Source organism: Berghia stephanieae, chromosome 14, assembly GCF_034508935.2.
Source record: "Berghia stephanieae isolate SIO BIC M18660-M18661 chromosome 14, UCSD_Bste_1.3, whole genome shotgun sequence".
In the NCBI taxonomy this organism is placed as follows: domain Eukaryota; kingdom Metazoa; phylum Mollusca; class Gastropoda; order Nudibranchia; family Aeolidiidae; genus Berghia; species Berghia stephanieae.
Genome location: NC_088373.1, coordinates 30,364,082 through 30,385,892, shown reverse-complemented (window position 1 = coordinate 30,385,892; position 21,811 = coordinate 30,364,082). Strand labels below are relative to the sequence as shown.

Sequence of the window (21,811 nt, the reverse complement as noted above, 5' to 3'; positions counted from 1 at the left end):
GACCATCGCACTCGATACTTGAAATGTCAGGTAGACTGAAACTTTTATTGCCATTTTTTGTAATCCTTGGTGTTCACCCATAGTTTCATGTTAAGCTATCGAGAATGAAACTTTGTTCGTTCTTGCCCAGTAGAAGTCTAGAAGAGTTCCTTGGCCTTGACTACGCACATGTTGGTCATGTCGTCGTGTCACTGTCCACATGACATGACATGAATGCAATGCAGGAATGAGAATGGATTGGTGGAGCCACTTTTTTCCCCCGCCATAATTATTACTATTAGGACGACTGGCTGTGATTATGTCAATTGCATGTGTTTTATGTGCCACAGAGTGGTGTGATCGTCGATGATTTCAAACTCAGAACACATTGATTTTTGACCCTGGGACTACTTGATACTTGAGTTTTGTGACTTGCACAAAAAAATTGAAAATGCATAGATTTCATTGAATATAATCTCAAAATAAAGGGCTTGAAAACATCAAAAAAGGCAAAACAAAACAAAAAAAACAACTTGTTACAAAAATTATCCTGATACTACTAATTGATATTGATATCTCAATTGGTTCAAAACTGTGCCTTGAAAATTGAAAAGGGATGAATTAGCAAATCAGTCAAAAATATAAATGACCACCATTCAGTCTTCCAGTCAACTTGATATTTTTCACAGTAGATTTATGGAAATGTTTGGGTTTAAGTCAAAAGTTTGATATTTAGAATATTAAGAAATATTTTAAAGTCATAAAATCATGACATCTAGGTACCCCATCTTTGACATTTCAGATTCAGTGTAGAATGAAATGAAAAATCAGTTGCCGTCGTATCAATAATAATAATATGAAATCAGATCATTTAAAATGTTCAGTTTTAAGTTCAGAAATACCAGCAGTATATCATACTTTAAAAAAAAAAAAAGTCTGTGGGTCATAAAACCTGGTTGGAGATATCAATTTTGTGAATTCTCAAAGCATTAGCAACAGAAAATGAAGACAACTTTGTTGGGTTTAATAGACAGTGTAAAACATTATTCACCATCAACCCCACTTTTCAGGACAAAACCTCATATTTTTCTTTTAAATTTAACCCTAATTTTGTTCATACTTCTCCAATACATGAAAATGATTTTTATACGAAAATAAGCTTTTATAATTGATACCTAGCACTTGCCATTTATATTTTGATTGAAACAAAATTGCTGAAACCAATATGTGGGCCGTATTCACTGAAAAACCCTAACTTTCACAATCTCCGCGAGATGCTGGTTTTGAGCCAGCAGTGAGATCAGAGATTCTCATGTAAAATTGACTAAAATTTTCACCAGAAAAATAAAAATAACTTTGGAACTGTTAGTCGTAGAGAAACAAATAAGATATCAAAATTTATGCTTTTTTCAAATCCCATCCACCTGACTGGTCAAATTATGAAGTTTTGAGTTTGAAAATTTTATCAAAGTGCAAATGATAGCCTTTACTTTACTGTAATTAATATATATATTATATGGCAACATTTTAAAAATTGGTTGCTATATCTCTTGATCAACATTAAAATTAAAACATCTAGCGAATAGAACATCGGTAAAATTACTCTCAGCAGGGACCCCACTTTTACGCAATGAAAGTACCCGATCTCCCAAGTTAGCCAGGGGGATAAAATCTCGATACAGTTTTGACGGTCATTTTTATCGACCCTAAACTTAAATGCCTTTTTTAAAAAAAATATGTTGTATCTAGCTTATTATTTTGAGCATTTTCTTGTTATTGCCCCTCGTCTGAAAGGGAATTTGATAAGCTGCACAATAATTTGTTTTGTTTTCTCTATCAATATCTTATTCCTAAGTTGCTGCTGAAAAGAGTTACAGCTTACTCAAATCGTACAATATTTTTATTTATTTATTGTAAATGATAACAGAGTGACTTCCCTGTTATTTTCTTTTCCACCATTTTGTTTGACACCACATCGAATGCACTCCAGCCTCTAATTTATTATCTCTATTAAAAAAATATAGTGGCAATTTCACCCAATTCCCGGCATTTAACATATCGTAAGGTGATTATAATGGTAGATTCTGGTTGTATTTGTTTTTATGACTCGTTGGTTGTCTACCTACACCCATTTGGATTAGAGATGTTGATACAAAACTGAAACTAGGACTAGGAGTAGGCATGTAAAAGCTTCTTTGCAACACGATCTGTCAAAAAGTAATGTTTTTCTAAATTTTGTACTTTCATGTCCCTTCATTGATTTTATTAATTGAAATTCGGCACAATGAATATTTTCAAGACTTTGGAAGATTTATATTTTAAAGACATTTTGTCATTAAGAAAAGGAACGATTGTTGCTTGGGTGCATCATTCAATTATATTTAGACAAAAACCTTCTGCTGTAGCGGTTTTAGAAGCGAATCGGGTGATTTTTCATGAAGTTATGGTCATATGCCTGGGCTTGGGTGTGAAACCCTAATTTTGAGAAAATCGCTTCCAAAGTTGACAAGAGTTGATATTAAGTACAATAATTACCTTCATACAAAATTTTAAATAAAATAATTAGGAGTAGACTTCAATTAAGATATTTCATCAATTATATGTAGAAAACTGTTTGATTTAATGATTTTTGATAACTCATTTTTCATAAAAATTGACCTCTTGACTAAAATTGTCACAATATCTCTGTTCAAGGCTTTTCACCATGCGACTGATTATTTCAAGGACGCCCACATTTTGAAATTCATAGAACACACTTTTCCATTTAATGACTGAAAATGTTGGTCTCATTGTCCTGTTTTGTTTGGTCTCTGTCAGATCTGGTCAGTTATTGGTGAACAAGATGAAGAGGGCAGCATCCCCTCAGATTATGGAAGTGGTTTCCGAGGTGGACCATGGAGAGGCAGGCGAGGTCATCACAGAAATTGTCACAGAACTCTCGGGACAGGAATTGGGCAGCAAGAGGCAGAGGACGTCAGATGAAGAAGTTTGCGTGGATGATGGGTGAGTTTTTAATCTGGCCCTCGTGGAAATGGCAATCTATTTTTTACAATTTTTTTTGCTATTTTAGAGGGATGGGGGGGGGGGGGGGGTTGAACATTTTTGATGCAAACTATCATGGGACTATTTGGTGCCAGGTATTATACATTTTCCCCCTAAGTAGACCCAACATTTCCAGATTACTATCTGGAGAACAGCTGCTTTTCAATTTCATTTTTGTATTTTAAAAATAAAAATGTGTACCCGCTGACCAGTGTTTCTTCCTAATACATTTATTATTTTCCGTAACTCTTAAATTACATGTAAGTCGTAAGGTATTTAGTAAAGCTCTCTGAGCTAATCCTTCTGTTAATTTCATTTAATTACTGCTATATTATAATCATATAGTTTTTGATCAATACCTTATATTTTAACATTGTACTTGTGTTTTGAACCATTGTACTGGTGATTGGCCAAATATCAAATAAATTTAAATCAGGGCGCAAACCATCGTTTCTTGAGACAGAAGGATGCTAACTATTGCTATGATAATGATGGTCACTCCCTTTTGTTGGAGATCCTTTGTTTTATCTCGGGATGGTTTTTTTGGTCTCAGACCAAAGAGATTTACTTTAAATTATAGGATTTACAATTCTACTTTATTATATGTTATTGATTATATAGGTAAACTCTTTTTTATTTTGACAACATTTTTCAAAATCAGAAAAGATTTCTCTTAGATTGTTTTATTGAATCTGTCTATATTTATTCATCAATTTTTAAATAATGTTTTTTTTTTCATCAATTTTTTCTCATTCTTTCTTCCGCCGTTTTCCAATGAAAAGTGTTGTTTATGAGGAAGAGCTGTTGTCAGGAGACCAAGCAGAGTACGAAGCGGTGGTCCAAGATGAGGCAGATTTGTTCCACGGTGCCACCCAACCTGCTCCTCAGTACCAGAATCTCATTATACAACACATGGATATTGCAGAGCCTCTCTCCACGTTAAAACGGTTGTTAGAGATTCGTCTGCAGTGTTCACTAGCTGATCACCAGTTTTATTTGCAAGATTCTATTGAGGTGAGCAATGATTGATTTTTTTTTTTAAGCGTCGACCACATCTCTAGCTGAGTTAAAGATCTGAACAAGTGTGTATGAAAGGTGCTGGACGAAGCAAGAAATGAAAATAGAAGAAGAAAAAAATCAGTCGACCTTGACTGGGGATCGAACCTTAGACCTTCTGATTACTGGACAGGCGTGTTACCAATGGTAGCACGTCTGACCGGTAATCAGAAGGCCTGAGGTACGATCTCCAAACGAGGTCGATTGATTTTTGGGATGTTTTTGTTTTTCTCTTGTATTTTCTTTCTTGCTCCTTAATTTCTCTAGCTGGTATTGGTGTGATTTTCTGCTACCCCTCTGTCCGCCCATTGGTGATTGGGTAGCTCAGTCTGCCAGTATAGTCGGCCAATAGCTTGTGCGCCTATGTGGTCTTGTGGTATGACACTCGCTTTCGGATCAGAAGGTCATGGGTTCGAGCCTCACTCGGCACATAGTTGAGTCCTTGGAAAAGACTCTTTATTCACATTCTCTCACCTTACTCAAGTATATGAGTACCTGGTCGTCAACAGCGTTGTCTCTGTCGGAAATAATTGTAATATTGCCTAACAGTGCCATGTTTCGTTCTACATGTTAAGTGTTGCTATTGGTCAAGGAACCCTTGTAAATCTCTTTGAGCACATTTAGTGGATATTGCGCTATATAAAAGCTTGAAAAAAAAAGAAGAAAAAAGCTATTTTGGTACAAGTATTTGTTGTGATGGTTTTCTTTTTTTTTTTTTTTTTTTTCTCTTCATTTGTCTTTCATAAGAACTGCTTTAAAATAAAAAAATGTCTTTTCTTTTCCATAACTAGCTGGACAGCGGCAAGTCGCTGGTGGAACAATGTGTCCAGGGAGAAGGGATGGTCCAGATCAACCTGGAAGTCAAGTCACAGCCCGGTGTCAAACCCAAGATCAACATCTTGGACATTCTGAAAACAGCTGAGGAAGAGGTGGAAGAAAAATATGGTGAGTTCCAGCAGTCGGTCAGAGCTGACAACTGGCCACGTTTGGAAATCTGAAGAAAACTTTTTTGTAGATATTTTCTTCTTTTGAGTAATAGCTGAAAGTAGGTCTTGTTTGTTTGTGTGTGTGTGTGTGTGTATGGGATAGTGCTATTTAGATTGTCATTCTTGTAACTGTGAGGTGCATAGAGCATGACTTAGTCATGGTTATGTGCTATACAAGTGCCTTATATTATTATCATTGTTATTATTATTATTATTACTGTTATTATTATTACTGTTATTATTATTATTATTATTATTATTATTATTATTATTATTATTACTGTTATTATTATTATAATAATTACTGTTATTGTTATTATAATAATTACTGTTATTATTATTATAATAATTACTGTTATTATTATTATTATTATTATTATTATTATTATTATTATTATTATTATTATTATTATTATTATTATTATTGTTTTTGTAATGATTTGTACTTTTTGTTTCTTTTCCCAGTTGTAGACCAGACTCCAGCCGCGGCAGCTGCCCCAGTTCCCACAAGCAGCAATGCCAAGGTGGTGATTCCCCTGCCAGAAGAGTCTGAGAACGTCACCAGGTGGATTGTCGACCAGAACTTCAGGCGGGACCAGGAGAGATTAAAGATTCCTTACGGTAAGAGGGAACATCGAACTTCTAAATTTGGTACCAATTGGATTCAATAGTCTGATGTCATGTCGCCCAGCAATGGCGGCCATCGTGGTTCTAAACAAAGAAAGTCGGTACTTTTTATTCTTCATGCTGGCTAGAACTTTTCATATGTCATGTGATCAGAATGTGTAAAAGTCAAAACATGATCAGATTTATGTTTTTTTTCCTCTGGATACACTTTTATGCTCGTCGGAGAAATATTTCATGAGGGCGTCCACCATTGATCCAATAGTTTAGAGCCAGTTACTAAGTTACCATGCGTCATTACGAGGGAAGTTACGTTTCGACTGTTGAAGCGTATTGATGTCATGCGTTAAGCTAAAATAAAACCAACTCATAATGCATCAACACACAATACTATGTGTAACTTTAAATGTTTGTTGTCTGATTGATAGGATTAAGTTAGATCCAATCATTAAAATGGCTGGCTAAAATCAATAACACAGAGCTGAGTGACGTCAATTTCGTTCCTTCGATACCAGACCGGGGGTATGAAGTTGCCGAGAGGTTAAGGCATTGCTCTGTGATTTTATGCCGTAGAATATCATTAGTTTTGTTAGTTTGTGCGGCTATGTGGTCTAGTGGTTTGACACTCACTTTCGGATCGGAACTGGGTTCGAGCTCGCCCAGCGCATGTTTGAGTCCTTGGAAAAGGCTCTTTACTCACATTCTCTCACTGTACTCGGGTGTCAGATGAGTATCTCACTGTTAACAGTATTGTCTCTCAGTCAGGCGTAATGTTAAGGGTTGTTAAGGGAAATAAATATTATAACGTTTAGTCTTTATAAGCATTCAATTTTTTGTTTGAATACCTTCATAGACGTTGATTTAATTTAATTTTTCATTTACACAATATTTGCAACAAATAGTGAAAGTATTAATTTTATTCCACCCTTTTCATTGGAAAACCTTATAATTTCTTAGTAAATAAGTAATCATTGAATAATCATACATTTGACCGTTTCCCTCTCAACCAGCCCTTTGTAAATCTCTTTGAGCACGTTTACTGTATTTTGTGCTATATAAAAGCTCAAGTTAAAAAAAATAATTTTAATCATCATTATTACAACACATGTCGTCGTTGTGAAATCATCGATTGCTATCTCTCTTCATCATCATTATTATTATTATTTTTGTTTTTGTTCTTGTTTTTTGGGGGATGAAGTGGCCGAGTGGTTAAGGCATTGCACTGTGACCCAGAAGGACCCGGGTTCGAGCTCCGCTTTAGGCACTTTCATTTTTTTTCCTTGAGCAAGATTATTAACCCCCAATTTGCTCACTTGGACATGGATGATTCCTGTTGACATCAGACATCTTGTTTGATGAGTTATCTACATTCCTTCGTGGAATGCCTAGGCGACGATGTCCTATGATGTCGTGGCGGAAAAGGCATATTTAAAAAAAAAATTTTATTAACTTAACATTAAAAATTTTTCCTGTACGATATTGAAATGATCTTTATATGCCTCAAGCAAATCTCCTGAAAACAAAATGCCCATGATATATCCATACTTGATTTCAGATCCGTCCCAATGGAGTGAACTTCACATCAAACACTGGATCCAGTGGGCTGTCAAAGAATTCAAGTTGCAGAGTGTCAGCATCGACTCTTTCAACTTTAACGGTGAACACCTGTGTGCCATGACACACCCAGAGTTTGTCAAACACATCCCTCATGACCCAGGCGATATATTTTGGACCCATCTTGAGTTATTGAGAAAATGCAAATTTGTTGGTGAGTGTCTCAGTGTTCTTGCTTTGGTGGCAGCTTTTTCATGATTTAGAATTCTGGAATCATTTATGTGTGATGTGCTTTGCGATATTCTCCCAACACAAATTATTGCGACAACTTTTGTTTTTGTTACATCACTGTCTTCTACATTTTCCATAACTGATATTCTCCCAACATAAACCATTGCGATGACTTTTGTTTTTGTGACACCTCCTTCATCAACTTGAGAAGTTGAAGAGTCTGTCTGGATACTTTTGATATTTAAAAAGAAATATTTTATTTCAATTTCAATTCTAAACTTCAACTTAAGTGCTTAGAATCTGGTGTCTTGGAGTTATAGCGCTATATAAGTTTTCAGCATTATTATTTATTATTAACTCAATTTCATTACGACCCACGTTATTTGACTTCAGTCTGTAGCTTGAAGAAAATCCAGTCTTGTTGTCAGTCTTGTAACTTGATAATGCTTCAAAATGGAATTTGTCTGGATGAGTTAGGTAAACCATCATTTTAATGTATTACCCAAGATATGGTCCAGACATGGGACTAAGGCTAACTATTTGTTTTATGGGGGAGAAGGGATACGACAGGGCTGATGTTTTTTCTCACATCTGCTGAAATTCGCGATTTTGGAGTCCCGGGAGGAATTTTCTCCTTTGAATAAAATGACACATTCCCCCCCCCCAATCAAATGTACTGGCAATGAGAGACTTGATGTCGGTTCGAACAAAACAGTTCCTGTTTCCCACTTCCCAGAAGTTAGCTAGAGTATCAATGATAATTTAGGAAAGTGCTAGAAGACAATAGAGAATAAAAAATTTTCGTGGCGGTGATGGGGTTTGAACCTGCACGGATCGTGGATAGCTCATATGGAAGAGTCATGCTGTCACCGGCCAGGTGGAGTTGTCGTACCAATAAGGTCGCGGGTTCAAACCCCATCACCGCCGCGAAACTTTTTTATTCTCTATTGTCTTCTGGCACTTTCCTACTCACTCATCTCTTGTTGTTTCCAACATAAAGTGCCTGTTCCACTCACTTTTCTCAATGATAATTTATAATTTCAGTTGCTCTGATGGTGATTGGTTGGTTGTTAAGGCAGTAACAATGGAACTTTATGGCATTCGTTTGAAAATGTTTCTTCTTTTTCACTTTTTGTCACCATCAGCACTGGTATGGTGGTATCTGCCAGAGTAGAAAACTAGACATTTTCATTTTTTAAACTTTTGGATCCACTTTTAGATCCACTTTTAGCCAGGGCTGACGGAGTCGGTTATTTTTAAACGGACTCCGACTCCAGCCTTGAAACCGACTCAGACTCCGACTCCAGACTCCGACTCCGACTCCTCAGGCATAGTATTAATAGGTAATAATATGCAACCAACACTCGCAGCTACTTTTAGCTTTTCCCCAGTATATGTATTATAACAATACAAGCCGCTTCATATTTGAAACTAGGACAAAAAAGGAACTGAAACTAAGATATGAATAAAACTGTCATTAAGACCAACAAAAAGAGGAAAAGTGAAATTAAGACAATATTGAAATTGAAACCATTTATACTAAAATAAAGTCACTTCTTATGCTTATGGTTATCCTACTTTCTAATAACCTAACTTTAACATTGAAGAGTCAGCATCCCCACCCCTCCCTCTAGTCAGGTACGGGTTGATTGGCATTGATGCCAACTTAAATGTACAGCACGAGAGCATGAAGGTTGGGTAGGAAAGGGGGTTTTGGAAGCATAGTTCACCTTTAGCTAATACCAATGTAATTTTTTTCAAATTCTATAGGCCTGGATACTATCTATATCTAGTATCTAAAATATTACACATTGAATGATATAAAAATGCAATGTCTGAAAGTGGTAAGGAGTCGGAGTCGGGACTTCTAAAACAGACTCCGACTCAGACTCCACCCTCAAACAGCCGACTCCTTCCAACTCCGACTCTGACTCGCCAGCCCTGCTTTTAGCATCTGATCCACCCCAGTAAGTAATACCAGATTTAACGGGTGGCTCACATTTTATGGATAATTCATTCCTACATGTTGGATAATTAATCACGTTTTCTCTTCTTTCTTTCTTTTTTTTCCAGCGGTAATGCAGCAGCCCACACCTCATGCCATTACAACTATTACAGTTTCCACATCAGACACTGACGGTAAGGACATACATTGCCATATAATAGTAGTGGATCTTTTGGATGGAGGGTCAGAGTAGCCAGAGCTTTTATATAGTACAATATCCACTAAACGTGCTCAAAGTGCTTTACAAGGGGTCCCTGGTCAACGGCAACATTTAACACGTATGCCAGTACATGACACCTGTTAGGCGATATTACAATTTTTTCGGACAGATACAACGCTGTTAACGCCAGGTACTCATTTTACACCTGTGTAAGGTGAGAGAATGTGAGTAAAGAGTCTTTTCCAAGGACTTGACTATGCGCAGAGCATTGATTATAATATGGAATGCTGATATGGTCATCATTCGAATTAGAGCTCGCTGTGGTTTTGAGGATTGTACGTACTTTTTCAAAATTTGACTCATTTTGATCTCCATTGGATACATTGACATAGGTAAGGGTTGGCAGCATTGCTATTCTTCTTCTTCTTCTTCTTCTTCTTTTTCTTCTTCTTCTTCTTCTTCTTCTTCTTCTTCTTCTTCTTCTTCTTCTTCTTCTTCTTCTTCTTCTTCTTCTTCTTCTTCTTCTTCTTCTTCTTCTCTCCCCTCATGATGTCTTTATGGCTGAAGGTCAACAAGATACAAGAATACTGTGGTCTTCCCAAGCTTGTGCTGAGATTCATAGAGCTTGTTGACTTTAGTGTGGTCTTCTCAGGCCACATGGTTGCCCTTTGTACATTGTACTATCCTGCTTCCCCTCTCCAATAAATAGAGGTGTCTAAATGAGTCAATAAAATGGAGATAAAGATAAAGGGAGTAAATCTGACTCATGAATGAACAACAAAACAAACAACATTTCGGCCCTTGGCCTGTGTCTACTTCATAAAGGCCAAGGGTCGAAACATCGTTTGTTTTGTGTTGTTCATTCATGAATCAGATTTACTCCCTTTATTTGTATCTCCAGTCCCCTCTCCACATTCACACATGTCTGTTTCTCCAACCTTAAATGTATTGAACATAATATGGTGTCCGAGACAGTTATGTCCACAGCGAAGACTGAAGACGGCAACTTGATCTTGTCTTTTGAGATGCCTTATGGGGTCACTTGTCATATAGTCTTGTCCCATTGATACCCTTCATCTGTCATACATTTTCAAATCATTTACAATTTTGTCTCCTAAAAATCCTCAGGCCGGGTAAGAGCTGTGAGTAAACACAGACCAAGATCTCCTCGCATCACGGGGGAAGAGAGAATGTCGCCTGGAAACAGAACTGGTCAGTATGGTCTTCATTTTCATCATGTCTTTAGTCTTAAGATAAAGCAGTGTCGATGGTTTTCCTCGGATCCACGGAAATCCGCTATTTTGGAGTCAGGGGAGAAATTTCCTCCTTTTGAATAATTAAATTACTCCCAATCAAATGCACTGGCAGTGAGTGAATTGATCCGTTTCCCTGTCTCCCTAAGAGGTAAATTGTCATTGATAAATCATCATCCCAATTGAATTCAGTAGTCTGATGTCACGCCGCCTGGCAAAGGCGGCCATCTTGATTCTAAACAAAGAAAATCATTACTTTTTATTCTTCATGCTGACTAGAACTTTTCATATGCCTTGTGATCAGAATGTGTAAAAGTCAAAACATGATCAAATTTATGGATTTTTTTCTCCTCTGGATACGCTTTTATGCTCGCCAGAGAAATATTTCATACGGGCGTCTGCCATTGTTCCAATAGTTTAGAGCCAGTGTTACTAAGTTATCATGCGTCATTAGGAAGGAAGTGGCGTTAGGACTGTTGAAGAGTGTTGTTCTAAAAGGTTGAGGTTAGTGCAGCAAAAGTGGAGCTCAATGGCAATCGTTCTGAATTTTTCTCTTTTTTTTTCAGCAATCATAAAGTCATGTAAGGAAAACATCCAAATAAGACCTTTTTATAAGTTGATACTCGTACTGACATTGGATAAAGAGTTAAGTCCCTTGATATTGACAATGTTTCTTATTGTTTTTTTTTTTTTTTTGTTAAGATAAAGATTACGGAGTAGAATAAATGTAATCATAATAGATCTGTCAATAATACTCGTTGTTTACATATTTATCATATTAACCATTTATTTATATTTATTTATTTGAAGAATACGCTTCCTTTTTTAAAAAAAATGTTTTCCATAAAAATCAAGAGAAGTCAACGTCTTTCTACATGGCTGGGTCTTATTTATTTATTTTAATTTCAATTATCCCATGTCTTAGGTCCCAAATAATTATATACAATCTTTATTGTAAGCCAAATGTAGTAAAATACGAAATTTTTACTTGAGACACAGATTAATATGTAAATGGTGAAATTTGATATTTTGGTCTCCAAGATGAACCCCAGTTAATCATTTCTAAAACGTTTTTAAGTGACAGCATGGAAGTAATATATGTTTATGTAGATTTTTACATTTTTGTGCATTTGCATATGGGTTCAAACCGGGGATCATGGGGACAACATGTTTCGCTTTGTAAAATTTATATATATATATATACATTGTCGCCATAGATTCTCAACTTTGTGAAGTGTGGAACTTATTTACTTTCGTTTGCTAGGGACTATTATTGTAAAAGTATGATTTCTACCCCCCCCCCCCCCCCATTTGCAGTTTCCCCCGTTTCGTTTGCTAGGGACTATTATTGTAAAAGTATGATTTCTACCCCCCTATTTGCAGTTCCCCCCCCCCCCCCGGTATTACTTTCTCAGGGCTGCCAAGTGTTCGGCATGATGCGGACAGTACCACATTTGGCCCGCCATTCCGCATCACGGCCTCATGTTCCGCATTTCAGCTCAGTTGTTGATAGTTATTAGTATTAGGAGAATATGATATGTGATATCATCCTCTATGGTCATTCAATACACATTTTGTGTGTCTGATTAGTCCCCTCAAAGTGTATGTAGTTGGTGTCAGCTACTATTAGATTTTCATCGTAACAACGCCTCACTACCACATTATCTCATTCATCTGTAGTGTTTCATTCATCCTGTTTGTTGATAAAAAGAAAACCCGAAACGTCCATCTCATCTGTTTTCGTAATTCAATTGAACTTACATTCAATTTCACATTGTTATTTATTATATTTTCGGGAGGTCAGTGACCGAGGTATTATTATATGATGCCTCCATACTAGGGTCAATGACCGAGGTATTGTTATATTATGCCTCCAATACTAGGGTCAATGACCGAGGTATTATTATATGATGCCTCCAATACTAGGGTCAATGACCGAGGTATTATTATATGATGCCTCCAATACTAGGGTCAATGACCGAGGTATTATTATATAATGCCTCCAATACTAGGGTCAATGACCGAGGTATTATTATATGATGCCTCCAATACTAGGGTCAATGACCGAGATATTTTAAACTACATCCAATCAGTAGTATGATTGTGTACTGTAGGCTACTGTCCCTATTTAATTTTGGCAGTGTGTGGGTGTGTGTGTTATTATTATTCCATCCCTCATTCTGCTTTAAAATGTCCTTATTTTGACTTTCCGAACCGGGCAGCCCTGCTTTCTGAGACGATAATAACAAAAAATGAAGTGAGTAGGAAAGTACCAGAATACAACAGAGAATAAAAATTTTGCGGCGGCGATGGGGGCTCAAACACGCATCCTTACTGGTACGACAACTCCGCCTGGCCGTGGAGATCGCGACTCTACCGTTTGAGTTATCCATCCACGACCCCCAACAAAAGTCGCTTCAAAGACGACTCTTAAATAACGATGCAATCTTTTAAATAACTTAGAATGTTTGTAATCCATTTTTTTTTTCTTTTTTTTTTTTTTACATTTTACAATCAGGCAACAACGGGCAGATTCAACTTTGGCAATTCCTTCTGGAGCTTTTGACAGACAAGATGTGCAGGGAGGTGATCACGTGGGTCGGGGAGGAGGGGGAGTTCAAGTTGATTAGTCCGGAAGTCGTTGCCCAGATGTGGGGGCAGAGGAAGAACAAGCCCACCATGAACTATGAGAAGCTATCTCGGGCCTTGAGATATTATTACGATGGTGACATGATTGCCAAGGTAGGTGTTTCAACGGCTTGTACGTGGTGTGGCACATTTAGGTAGATGGTTTTAACTAAGAGTTGAGCTTTTATATAGCGCAATATCCACTAAACATGCTCAAATCGCTTTATAAAGGGTCCAGAGCCAACACATAGGATGATACATAACGCCTGTTAGGTGATGTTACACTTTTTCAGACAGAGACAACGCCAGCTGCTCACTTTACACCTCTTTACAGGTGAGAGAATGTGAGTAAAGAGCCTTTTCCAAGGACTTGACCATGCGCCGCTCAAAGCGGGGCTTAAACCCAGGACCTATTGAGTTATTTATTTTCTTAATTTTATTTGACTACCATTAGAAAAATTCCGAACATTACGAAATCCTCCAATTTCAAAACTTAAAGATTTTGATGATTTAAAGGATTTTAAAGTGTTAAAAAATGCCTGTACATTGTTGATGTCTTAAGTTATCTATAGCTGGGCGGGGTTCCTGATCTCCCATAGTGGGCAGGGGGGGGGTACATACTGTGTCTTCTATCCCCTTATATCTGTTTTCCAACATGCTTTCTGTCTTTGTCTTGGAATGAGATGACTTGGTTTTGTCCTGGTCCTGGCCAGATCCCCTGGCTGAGAGGGAAACAGTCGAATGTATAGTTAGTTTTGGGAGATGATATTTTTTTCATTGTAAATCATCTCTCTGTTATGCACTGTATTATGCTTTCTTTATTTTATATATGATTTGTAAAACATTTGATTGTGTTCCTCTTAGCGGGGACCTGTGCTTGTGTCTGGATTGAGACTTTTAGTGATCTCAAACTAAGTACTTTGATAGAGTGCTTTTGGAATCTACACCTGTTTCTTATTTGAACCAATTCCCCCTTGTCTTCCCTTTTCTTGGATGCTTTATTGTAATTCTAGAACTTTTTACTATCCCATTTTCTTCCGTTTTACTGGCGCTGATATGACCGTAATGTGTTGCAAGCGCCGTAAAACCCTTAAGAACAAAAACAAAACAAGTTATCTATAGCCACTACAATTTTTATCTCCTGAAAATTAAGAATTTTAATATTTCCTCAAAGGCAGGTCTGGACACCATACTGTCTTTTGATGTTTTATGACATCATTTCTAGTTTGGAAAGATGTTTTGTAAAGTCTCGACGCTTTATTACAAAATGTCTAGTTTGGACAGATGTACTGTCTTGTCAGACATTGCTTTTTCTGTAATTTGTCAAATTTTGATTTTGTAATCTTATTGTCTTGCCATAATTCAATGTCTCCATGCCCTACGTGGTATGTTCCACCTTTGATGACATAACAGTGAATGTAAGCTTCAATCTAATAAACAAAAACAAATAATATGAACTTTTCGTGTTTCCCCTTTATCAACAAAACAGAATGAATGAAACACTACAGACAAATGAGATAATGTTATAGTGGCGTTGTGTGTTTCATTCATCCTATTTTGTTGATAAAGGAGAAACCCAAAACGCCCACATTATTTGTTTTCGTTCATGAAATTGAAGCTTACATTCAATTTCACATTGTTAATTATTTCTTCGAGCTTCGAGCAGCAACATTTACATTTACACGTCCACCTTTGATGCAGAACTGTTCTGACTGTCTTGGTGAAATTGGTAATAAATGAAGTCAAGTTAGAAGAAATAAATTGAAGCGCGTCTGCTAAGAGTTTGTCATTGTTTTCCTATATCGTTTCCACAGGTGCATGGTAAGAGGTTTGTGTACAAGTTTGTCTGCGACTTGAAAATGCTTTTGGGCTACACGGCTGCAGAACTCAGTCGGCTAGTCGGGACCACAGAAGATATGCTGGTCCTTGACAGACGGACGAATCAGATCCGAACCACTCGACCTGCTTACGTGACCACCTTGAAATCAGACGTCCAGGCAGCCGTCACGGCAGCCCGGCTTTTGGAGCAGCAGACGGCGACGTCGCGGATCATAGAGCAGCGGACACAAGTTGTACAGACGGTGGATTGAATGGGTTTGTGTGTGTGTGTGTGTGTGTGTGCTTATGTGTGTTAGAGAGAGAGAGAGATTTGGTTGTAAAAATTTGTGCGGTTGAGATAATATTGAAATGAATGCTGTTTTTTGTTCAAATTTGATATTGAATTGTAATTGATCAGGGCAGCCAGTTTATAGTTTAAAGTGATCTTCACGGTTTTCATTTCTTGCCTTTGAAAGCACTGTCTTGGCATATGACAATTAATCTTGAAGGGAGCCCTTCCTCTATCATCTGATTCGTCCCCCCCCCCCCCCCCCCCCTTAATCTAAGTCATCTTACTTTTCTCGGCAATTAACCAATTAACTACCACGCCTGGAGAAAAGAATGTGCAGGGGTACCAGGTTTGAGAGTTTTTACCAAGGTGAGGGTCATTTAAATTGCTTGAAGGACAGGACAAGTTTTAAAGTTTTAGATACGTTTTTCTTGTAGTCTTGCAGTGAACTGTGTAAATGGCCCATTTGGTTTCATGTGTAGTTTAACTTCAAATGACCCATTTGGTTTTCATGTGTAGTTTAACTTCAAATGACCCATTTGGTTTTCATGTGTAGTTTAACTTCAAATGACCCATATGGATTGCATGTGTAGTTTAACTTCAAATGACCCATATGGATTGCATGTGTAGTTTAACTTCAAATGACCCATTTGGTTTTCATGTGTAGTTTAACTTCAAATGACCCATTTGGTTTTCATGTGTAGTTTAACTTCAAATGACCCATATGGATTGCATGTGTAGTTTAACTTCAAATGACCCATATGGATTGCAAGTGTAGTTTAACTTCAAATGACCCATATGGATTGCATGTGCAGTTTAACTTCAAATGACCCATAATCGATTGCACGTGCAGTTTAACTTCAAATGACCTCCATGGTTTGCATGTGCAGTTTAACCCAAAACCATAATCGATTGCACGTGCAGTTAACTTCAATGACTCTACATGTTTGCCTGTTAGTAACCTCCTAACTAGTACAGATATGACACTAGAAATCTCATCTGTTCCCGTTTTACATTCCCTTTTACTTTTTGCTCAAGTCCTTTTAATTATACATCTAAAATGTTTTTACTATCCCATTTCCATTCTTTTTTTACTGGCGGTGATATGACCTCAATGTGTTGCATTGCTGTAAAAGCGCTTAAAAAACGAAATAAATGTGTAGGAAAATTGGGGGAAAAAAAAGTATTCTTACTTTTGACATTGAAATGGATGGGCACGACGACCAAATGGATGTCTGTCGTCTTCATCAGCTGCCAGTCTTTTTTTTTATTGATAATTTAATTTGTACATATGAATATAGTTGACAATTTTGTAATTCATGTGAATAAAATGTTTGTTCATTAAATTTGAATTATTTTTCCAAAACATCTTTTAAAAAAATAAAATAATTAAATGAAGACATACAGCAGGTCTAGGCCAGTGTGTATTCTTTTTTATTTGGCCTTTTATTTATTCAACATTCTTATGTGCAATTGGTAACAATTGACTTGACTGTCAGTTGCTACAACATGAAAATAATAATAAAGCACTCTTCTCTAGTGCTATCTGCCCAAACCTCAGAGCGTTTTACAATATCATCACTTAACAAACCATGAACACATTCATACTGTGCCTAAAGACCCAGATAATGATTTACAGAACTACAAGCGGGTGGTTGGATGGGAGCATCACCCTTGAATCGTATACCTATGATGTTCGCATGGGTGTACGATCCAATAGTGATGTCGTTTCTTCTTCTCTTTACTAGCCTATCCTGCTTCTTTGGTTTGTGATTGTATTTTTGACAGGGGATATTTTTTTTTCTGTAAATCTTCTGCCTGTTTGTTCTTGGTTATTTATAATTTAGCTTATGATATCTTTAGGTTATGATTTTGATTTACATTTGTACTATTTTTGTTAGATTGCTTGTTTTTTTGTTTCAGCGGTCTCTCATATAACCTCAATTGTGATGGAAGAGACCTAAAGCAACAAACAAACAAACAGAACTACAAGTTCTATTATTGGCTACGACTGTCGAACAAATAAGCATCTTCTAATCGATAACATTTGTTGGAAAAAGAAGTTTGGTATCTACAATTCTATATTTGGAACTTTAAATGTTGTCGTCCAATCCAGCTGAAGGAAAATTGTTTATAAAACTACTTCTAATTTCCCCCATGAGAATTACAAATCAGTTTGGCAGGTCTATTGCTATCACTGTGATTTTATCGGAACTCTTTTATCTGGCATTTGGCTCTCCTGTAATAAAAGCGGCTGTTATATGATGTTAGGCGTATTGATACAATGTGTTTTGGTGAAATACTCACACCATGTCTGCCAGCCAAATTTAACATACCACCAACAAAAATTTTCTTAGGCATACGTAGATTATTCCAGTTTCTTCATGAATGATTGTAGAATTATTATTTATTTATTTTCTTTGTGTTTGGTCAGAAACCTCATGAGGTAGATCGAGCTCTACAGCAACTACCGGTAAAAAAAATAAATAAATTAATACATGCCTGTATGATATTGTATTTCTGGGTGGGGTTCCCGACCTCCCATATTGGGCAGGGAGGTATTTGTTGTGGCTTCTATCAACCTGTATGTTTGGTGGGGTTCCCGACCTCCCATATTGGGCAGAGAGGTATTTGTTGTGGCTTCTATCAACCTGTATGTTTGGTGGGGTTCCCGACCTCCCATATTGGGCAGGAAGTATTGTTGTCTATATCCCCCTGTATGTTTGGTGGGGTTCCCGACCTCCCATATTGGGCAGGGAAGTATTTGTTGTGTCTTATATCCCCCTGTATGTTTGGTGGGGTTCCCGACCTCCCATATTGGGCAGGGAAGTATTTGTTGTGTCTTATATCCCCCTGTATCTGTTTTCCAATTGCCCTCTGTCTTTGTCTTTGGAACGAGATTACTGAGTTTTGTGCTGACCCTGGCCGGGGTCCTTGGCTGGGAGGGAATCTGTCGAATGTATAGTTATAGTTATGGGAGATGATATTTTTTTCCTTGTAAATCATCTCTATGTTATGCACTGTTTTTTCTTTTTTATTTTTAACATGTAAACCTTTGGGTGTATTCCTCTTAGAGGGATCTTGTGCTGGTGTCTGATGAGATTTTAGTAATCTCAAACTAAGTACACTTATTTGTGCTTTTGGATCTATGTTCTATTTGAACCATTCCCCTATGTCTTACTTTTTCCTCAAGTCCCTTTGATTGTACATCTAGAATGTTTTTCTATTCCAATTTTCTTCCTTTTTACTTGTGCTGATATGACCTAATTTTGTTGCAAGAGCCGTAAAAACCCTGAAAAAAAAAAACAAAGAAGGGAGGTAGACTGAATAGTTTCATAAAACACACATTGTGTCTTTGTGTCTGTGAGCGACAAGTTATGAAACAGTGATGTCCTTTTCCGGGCTGTAGCTTAAAAAAAAAAAAACTTGGCTTTTTGAAATTTTCCAGTTGGCCATGTTTGGGATTGGGAAGATGGTTTTTAAAAAGATGGAAACATTTGGTTGTTTAAAGGGGCAACCGTTAGGACGAAGCTAGATGGATATAATATGTCCTTTTCTATGATTTAAGGGTGGTACTATTGGTTGTTAAAGGGGCAACCGTTAGGGGGAAGCTAGATGGATATAAAGTGTCCTTTTCTATGATTTAAGGGTGGTACCATTGGTTGTTAAAGGGGCAACCGTTAGGACGAAGCTAGATGGATATAATATGTCCTTTTCTATGATTTAAGGGTGGTACCATTGGTTGTTTAAAGGGGCAACCGTTAGGACGAAGCTAGATGGATATAAAGTGTCCTTTTCTATGATTTAAGGTGGACCATTGGTTGTTTAAAGGGGCAACCGTTAGGACGAAGCTAGATGGATTTTAAAGTGTCCTTTTTATGATTTAAGGGTGGTACCATTGGTTGTTAAAGGGGCAACCGTTAGGACGAAGCTAGATGGATATAATATGTCCTTTTCTATGATTTAAGGGTGGTACTATTGGTTGTTAAAGGGGCAACCGTTAGGGGGAAGCTAGATGAATATAAAGTGTCCTTTTCTATGATTTAAGGGTGGTACCATTGGTTGTTTAAAGGGGCAACCGTTAGGACGAAGCTAGATGGATATAAAGTGTCCTTTTCTATGATTTAAGGGTGGTACCATTGGTTGTTTAAAGGGGCAACCGTTAGGACGAAGCTAGATGGATATAAAGTGTCCTTTTCTATGATTTAAGGGTGGTACCATTGGTTGTTTAAAGGGGCAACCGTTAGGGGGAATCCAGAGGGATATTTAAGGGTGATATTGTGATACCATTTGATGATAAATTTGGCACAACATATTTTCATTTATGCTCTTTAGGAGAGAAAAAATTCAGCCTTTTTTTTTCATTTAGCAAAGGGAATTCCTACTGATGACCAATTTTGATCTTGTGGTTGATGAAAGCTTTCCTTCTCACACACACACACACACACACACACACACACACACACACACATGTATATTTATTGTTTTGTTTGAAAGACATGTAAGATTCATATGTGACTTATCAGAATCCCAACAGGCTCAAAATAACTGACAGATAAAACCTTCCTTCATTCACAAGACACAGTGGAACAGGCTTCTGGGTGAGGTTCCTGACCTCCCATAGTGGGCAGGGAGGTACATACTGTGTCTTCTATCCCCTTATATCTGTTTTCCAACATGCTTTCTGTCTTTGTCTTGGAATGAGATTACTTGGTTTTGTCCTGGCCCTGGCCGGAGTTCCTTGGCTGGGAGGGAAATCGAATGTATAGTTATAGTTTTGGGAGATTATATTTTTTTTTCCTAGTAAATCATCTCTCTGTTATGTATTATTATTTTTTTTAATTTTTAACATATGATTTGTAAACATTTGAGTGTATTCCTCTTAGTTGGGTCTTGTGCTGGTTTCTGGTTAAGACTTTTAGGTGGTTTCAAACTAAGTACTTTGATGGTTTGCTCTTGGAATCTACATCTGTTTCCTATTTGAACCAATTCCCCTTTGTCTCATCTTTTCTTTGGTCTTTTAATTGTAATTCTAGAACTTTTTACTATCCCATTTTCTTCCTTTTTACTGGCGCTGATATAACCTTAATGTGCTGCAAGCGCTGTAAAACCCTTAAATACAAAAAAAAACAAAAACATATGTGACTTATCAGAATCCCAAAAGGCTCAAAATAACTGACAGATAAAACCTTCCTTCATTCACGAGGCAAAGTGGAACAGGCTTGCGCCTACCAGTATGATTTCTCAGATTATTTCAATATGCTTTGAGGTCCAAACTACAATACTCCTACGTGAGTGTTGACTAAAATGTGCTGAATTTAAAAAAGTCAAAAGAGTTTGATGTACATGGGTGCCAGTTTTCCGGTTCATGCCGGAATTCCGGTTTCGCGATATCTCAAAGTCAAATACCTCCGGTTTCAGTGTTTTGAGTAAAATAACCAAATATCGGTAAAAATTCGAAAACTTGATTCAACCACCTTTTTAGTGTATGGAGCCAATGGAGGTAGATTCGTGAAACCGGAACTGTCTTTGGTCAATATGTTTGCTGTATAATCATTTAATAATGGTATAAAAACGGTGATGAAATAATAGTAAAGTTTAGGCCGCATTTCTAGGTTTGGCAAAGTGTCGAGATTTTAGAGTAACAGGCTTCAGCACTTCTTCCTGCTGGCACCCATGTTGATGTAACAAAAAAGGGGGAAATGATAAAAGTAGAGTTCTGATGGTCGTTCATTAAAAATCCTCCCCCCCCCTAGATGAGAAGCCAGGCAAATGATTGTCATTGGAATTGCAGGATTTTTCTCCCCTCTCCTGGCTTGATACTTACTTACTTACTAATTCATCTTCGGGCCTTGAGGCACATAGGGCATCAACCAGACATCTCCATTTTTTGCGATCCGCTGCTTTTGCGGTGGCTGTATTCCAGGACATCCCTGCTTCCTTTAATTATTTCTCCATGGTCCTTCGCCATGGCTTGATGGATTTTTGAAAGGGGGGGGGGGGGGGGGGGGGGGGGGGGGGGGTCTGAAAAAATGATCATAGCTATTTGGAAGAATATGATAAATCTTTTCAAATTGTTGAGGTTGGTTTGGCAAGCATGGTGTAATGTAGATAGATAGCTGGTGGAATGTTATTGTGATATGATGAAGCTATCAGAGTTCTGAAAATGATTATGTTCGTCAACCA

General features: G+C 37.3%; 1 protein-coding gene across 5 annotated transcripts in view; it reads left to right on the top strand.

Annotated features, from left to right (window-relative positions):
- LOC144959953 (GA-binding protein alpha chain-like) overlaps positions 1 to 20,761 on the top strand; it is a 21,292-nt gene extending 531 nt beyond the window's left edge. The window contains exons 1-12 of one of the 5 annotated variants that reach the window (XM_078892825.1): positions 1 to 30; positions 2,797 to 2,982; positions 3,804 to 4,035; positions 4,869 to 5,022; positions 5,529 to 5,684; positions 7,243 to 7,455; positions 9,546 to 9,611; positions 10,766 to 10,849; positions 11,457 to 11,471; positions 13,409 to 13,632; positions 15,333 to 19,434; positions 19,514 to 20,761. The exon at positions 1 to 30 is cut by the window's left edge and continues 219 nt beyond it. In XM_078892825.1, the coding sequence (XP_078748951.1) occupies positions 2,822 to 2,982; positions 3,804 to 4,035; positions 4,869 to 5,022; positions 5,529 to 5,684; positions 7,243 to 7,455; positions 9,546 to 9,611; positions 10,766 to 10,849; positions 11,457 to 11,471; positions 13,409 to 13,632; positions 15,333 to 15,608 (1,581 nt within the window). In that variant the 5' untranslated portion in view covers positions 1 to 30; positions 2,797 to 2,821 and the 3' untranslated portion in view covers positions 15,609 to 19,434; positions 19,514 to 20,761. Of the gene's footprint in view, positions 31 to 268; positions 293 to 2,796; positions 2,983 to 3,803; positions 4,036 to 4,868; positions 5,023 to 5,528; positions 5,685 to 7,242; positions 7,456 to 9,545; positions 9,612 to 10,765; positions 10,850 to 11,456; positions 11,472 to 13,408; positions 13,633 to 15,332; positions 19,435 to 19,513 lie in introns of those variants that run through there. The other 4 variants (XM_078892826.1, XM_078892824.1, XM_078892828.1 and 1 more) reach the window with 4 other exon arrangements.
- Positions 20,762 to 21,811: the final 1,050 nt, after the last annotated feature.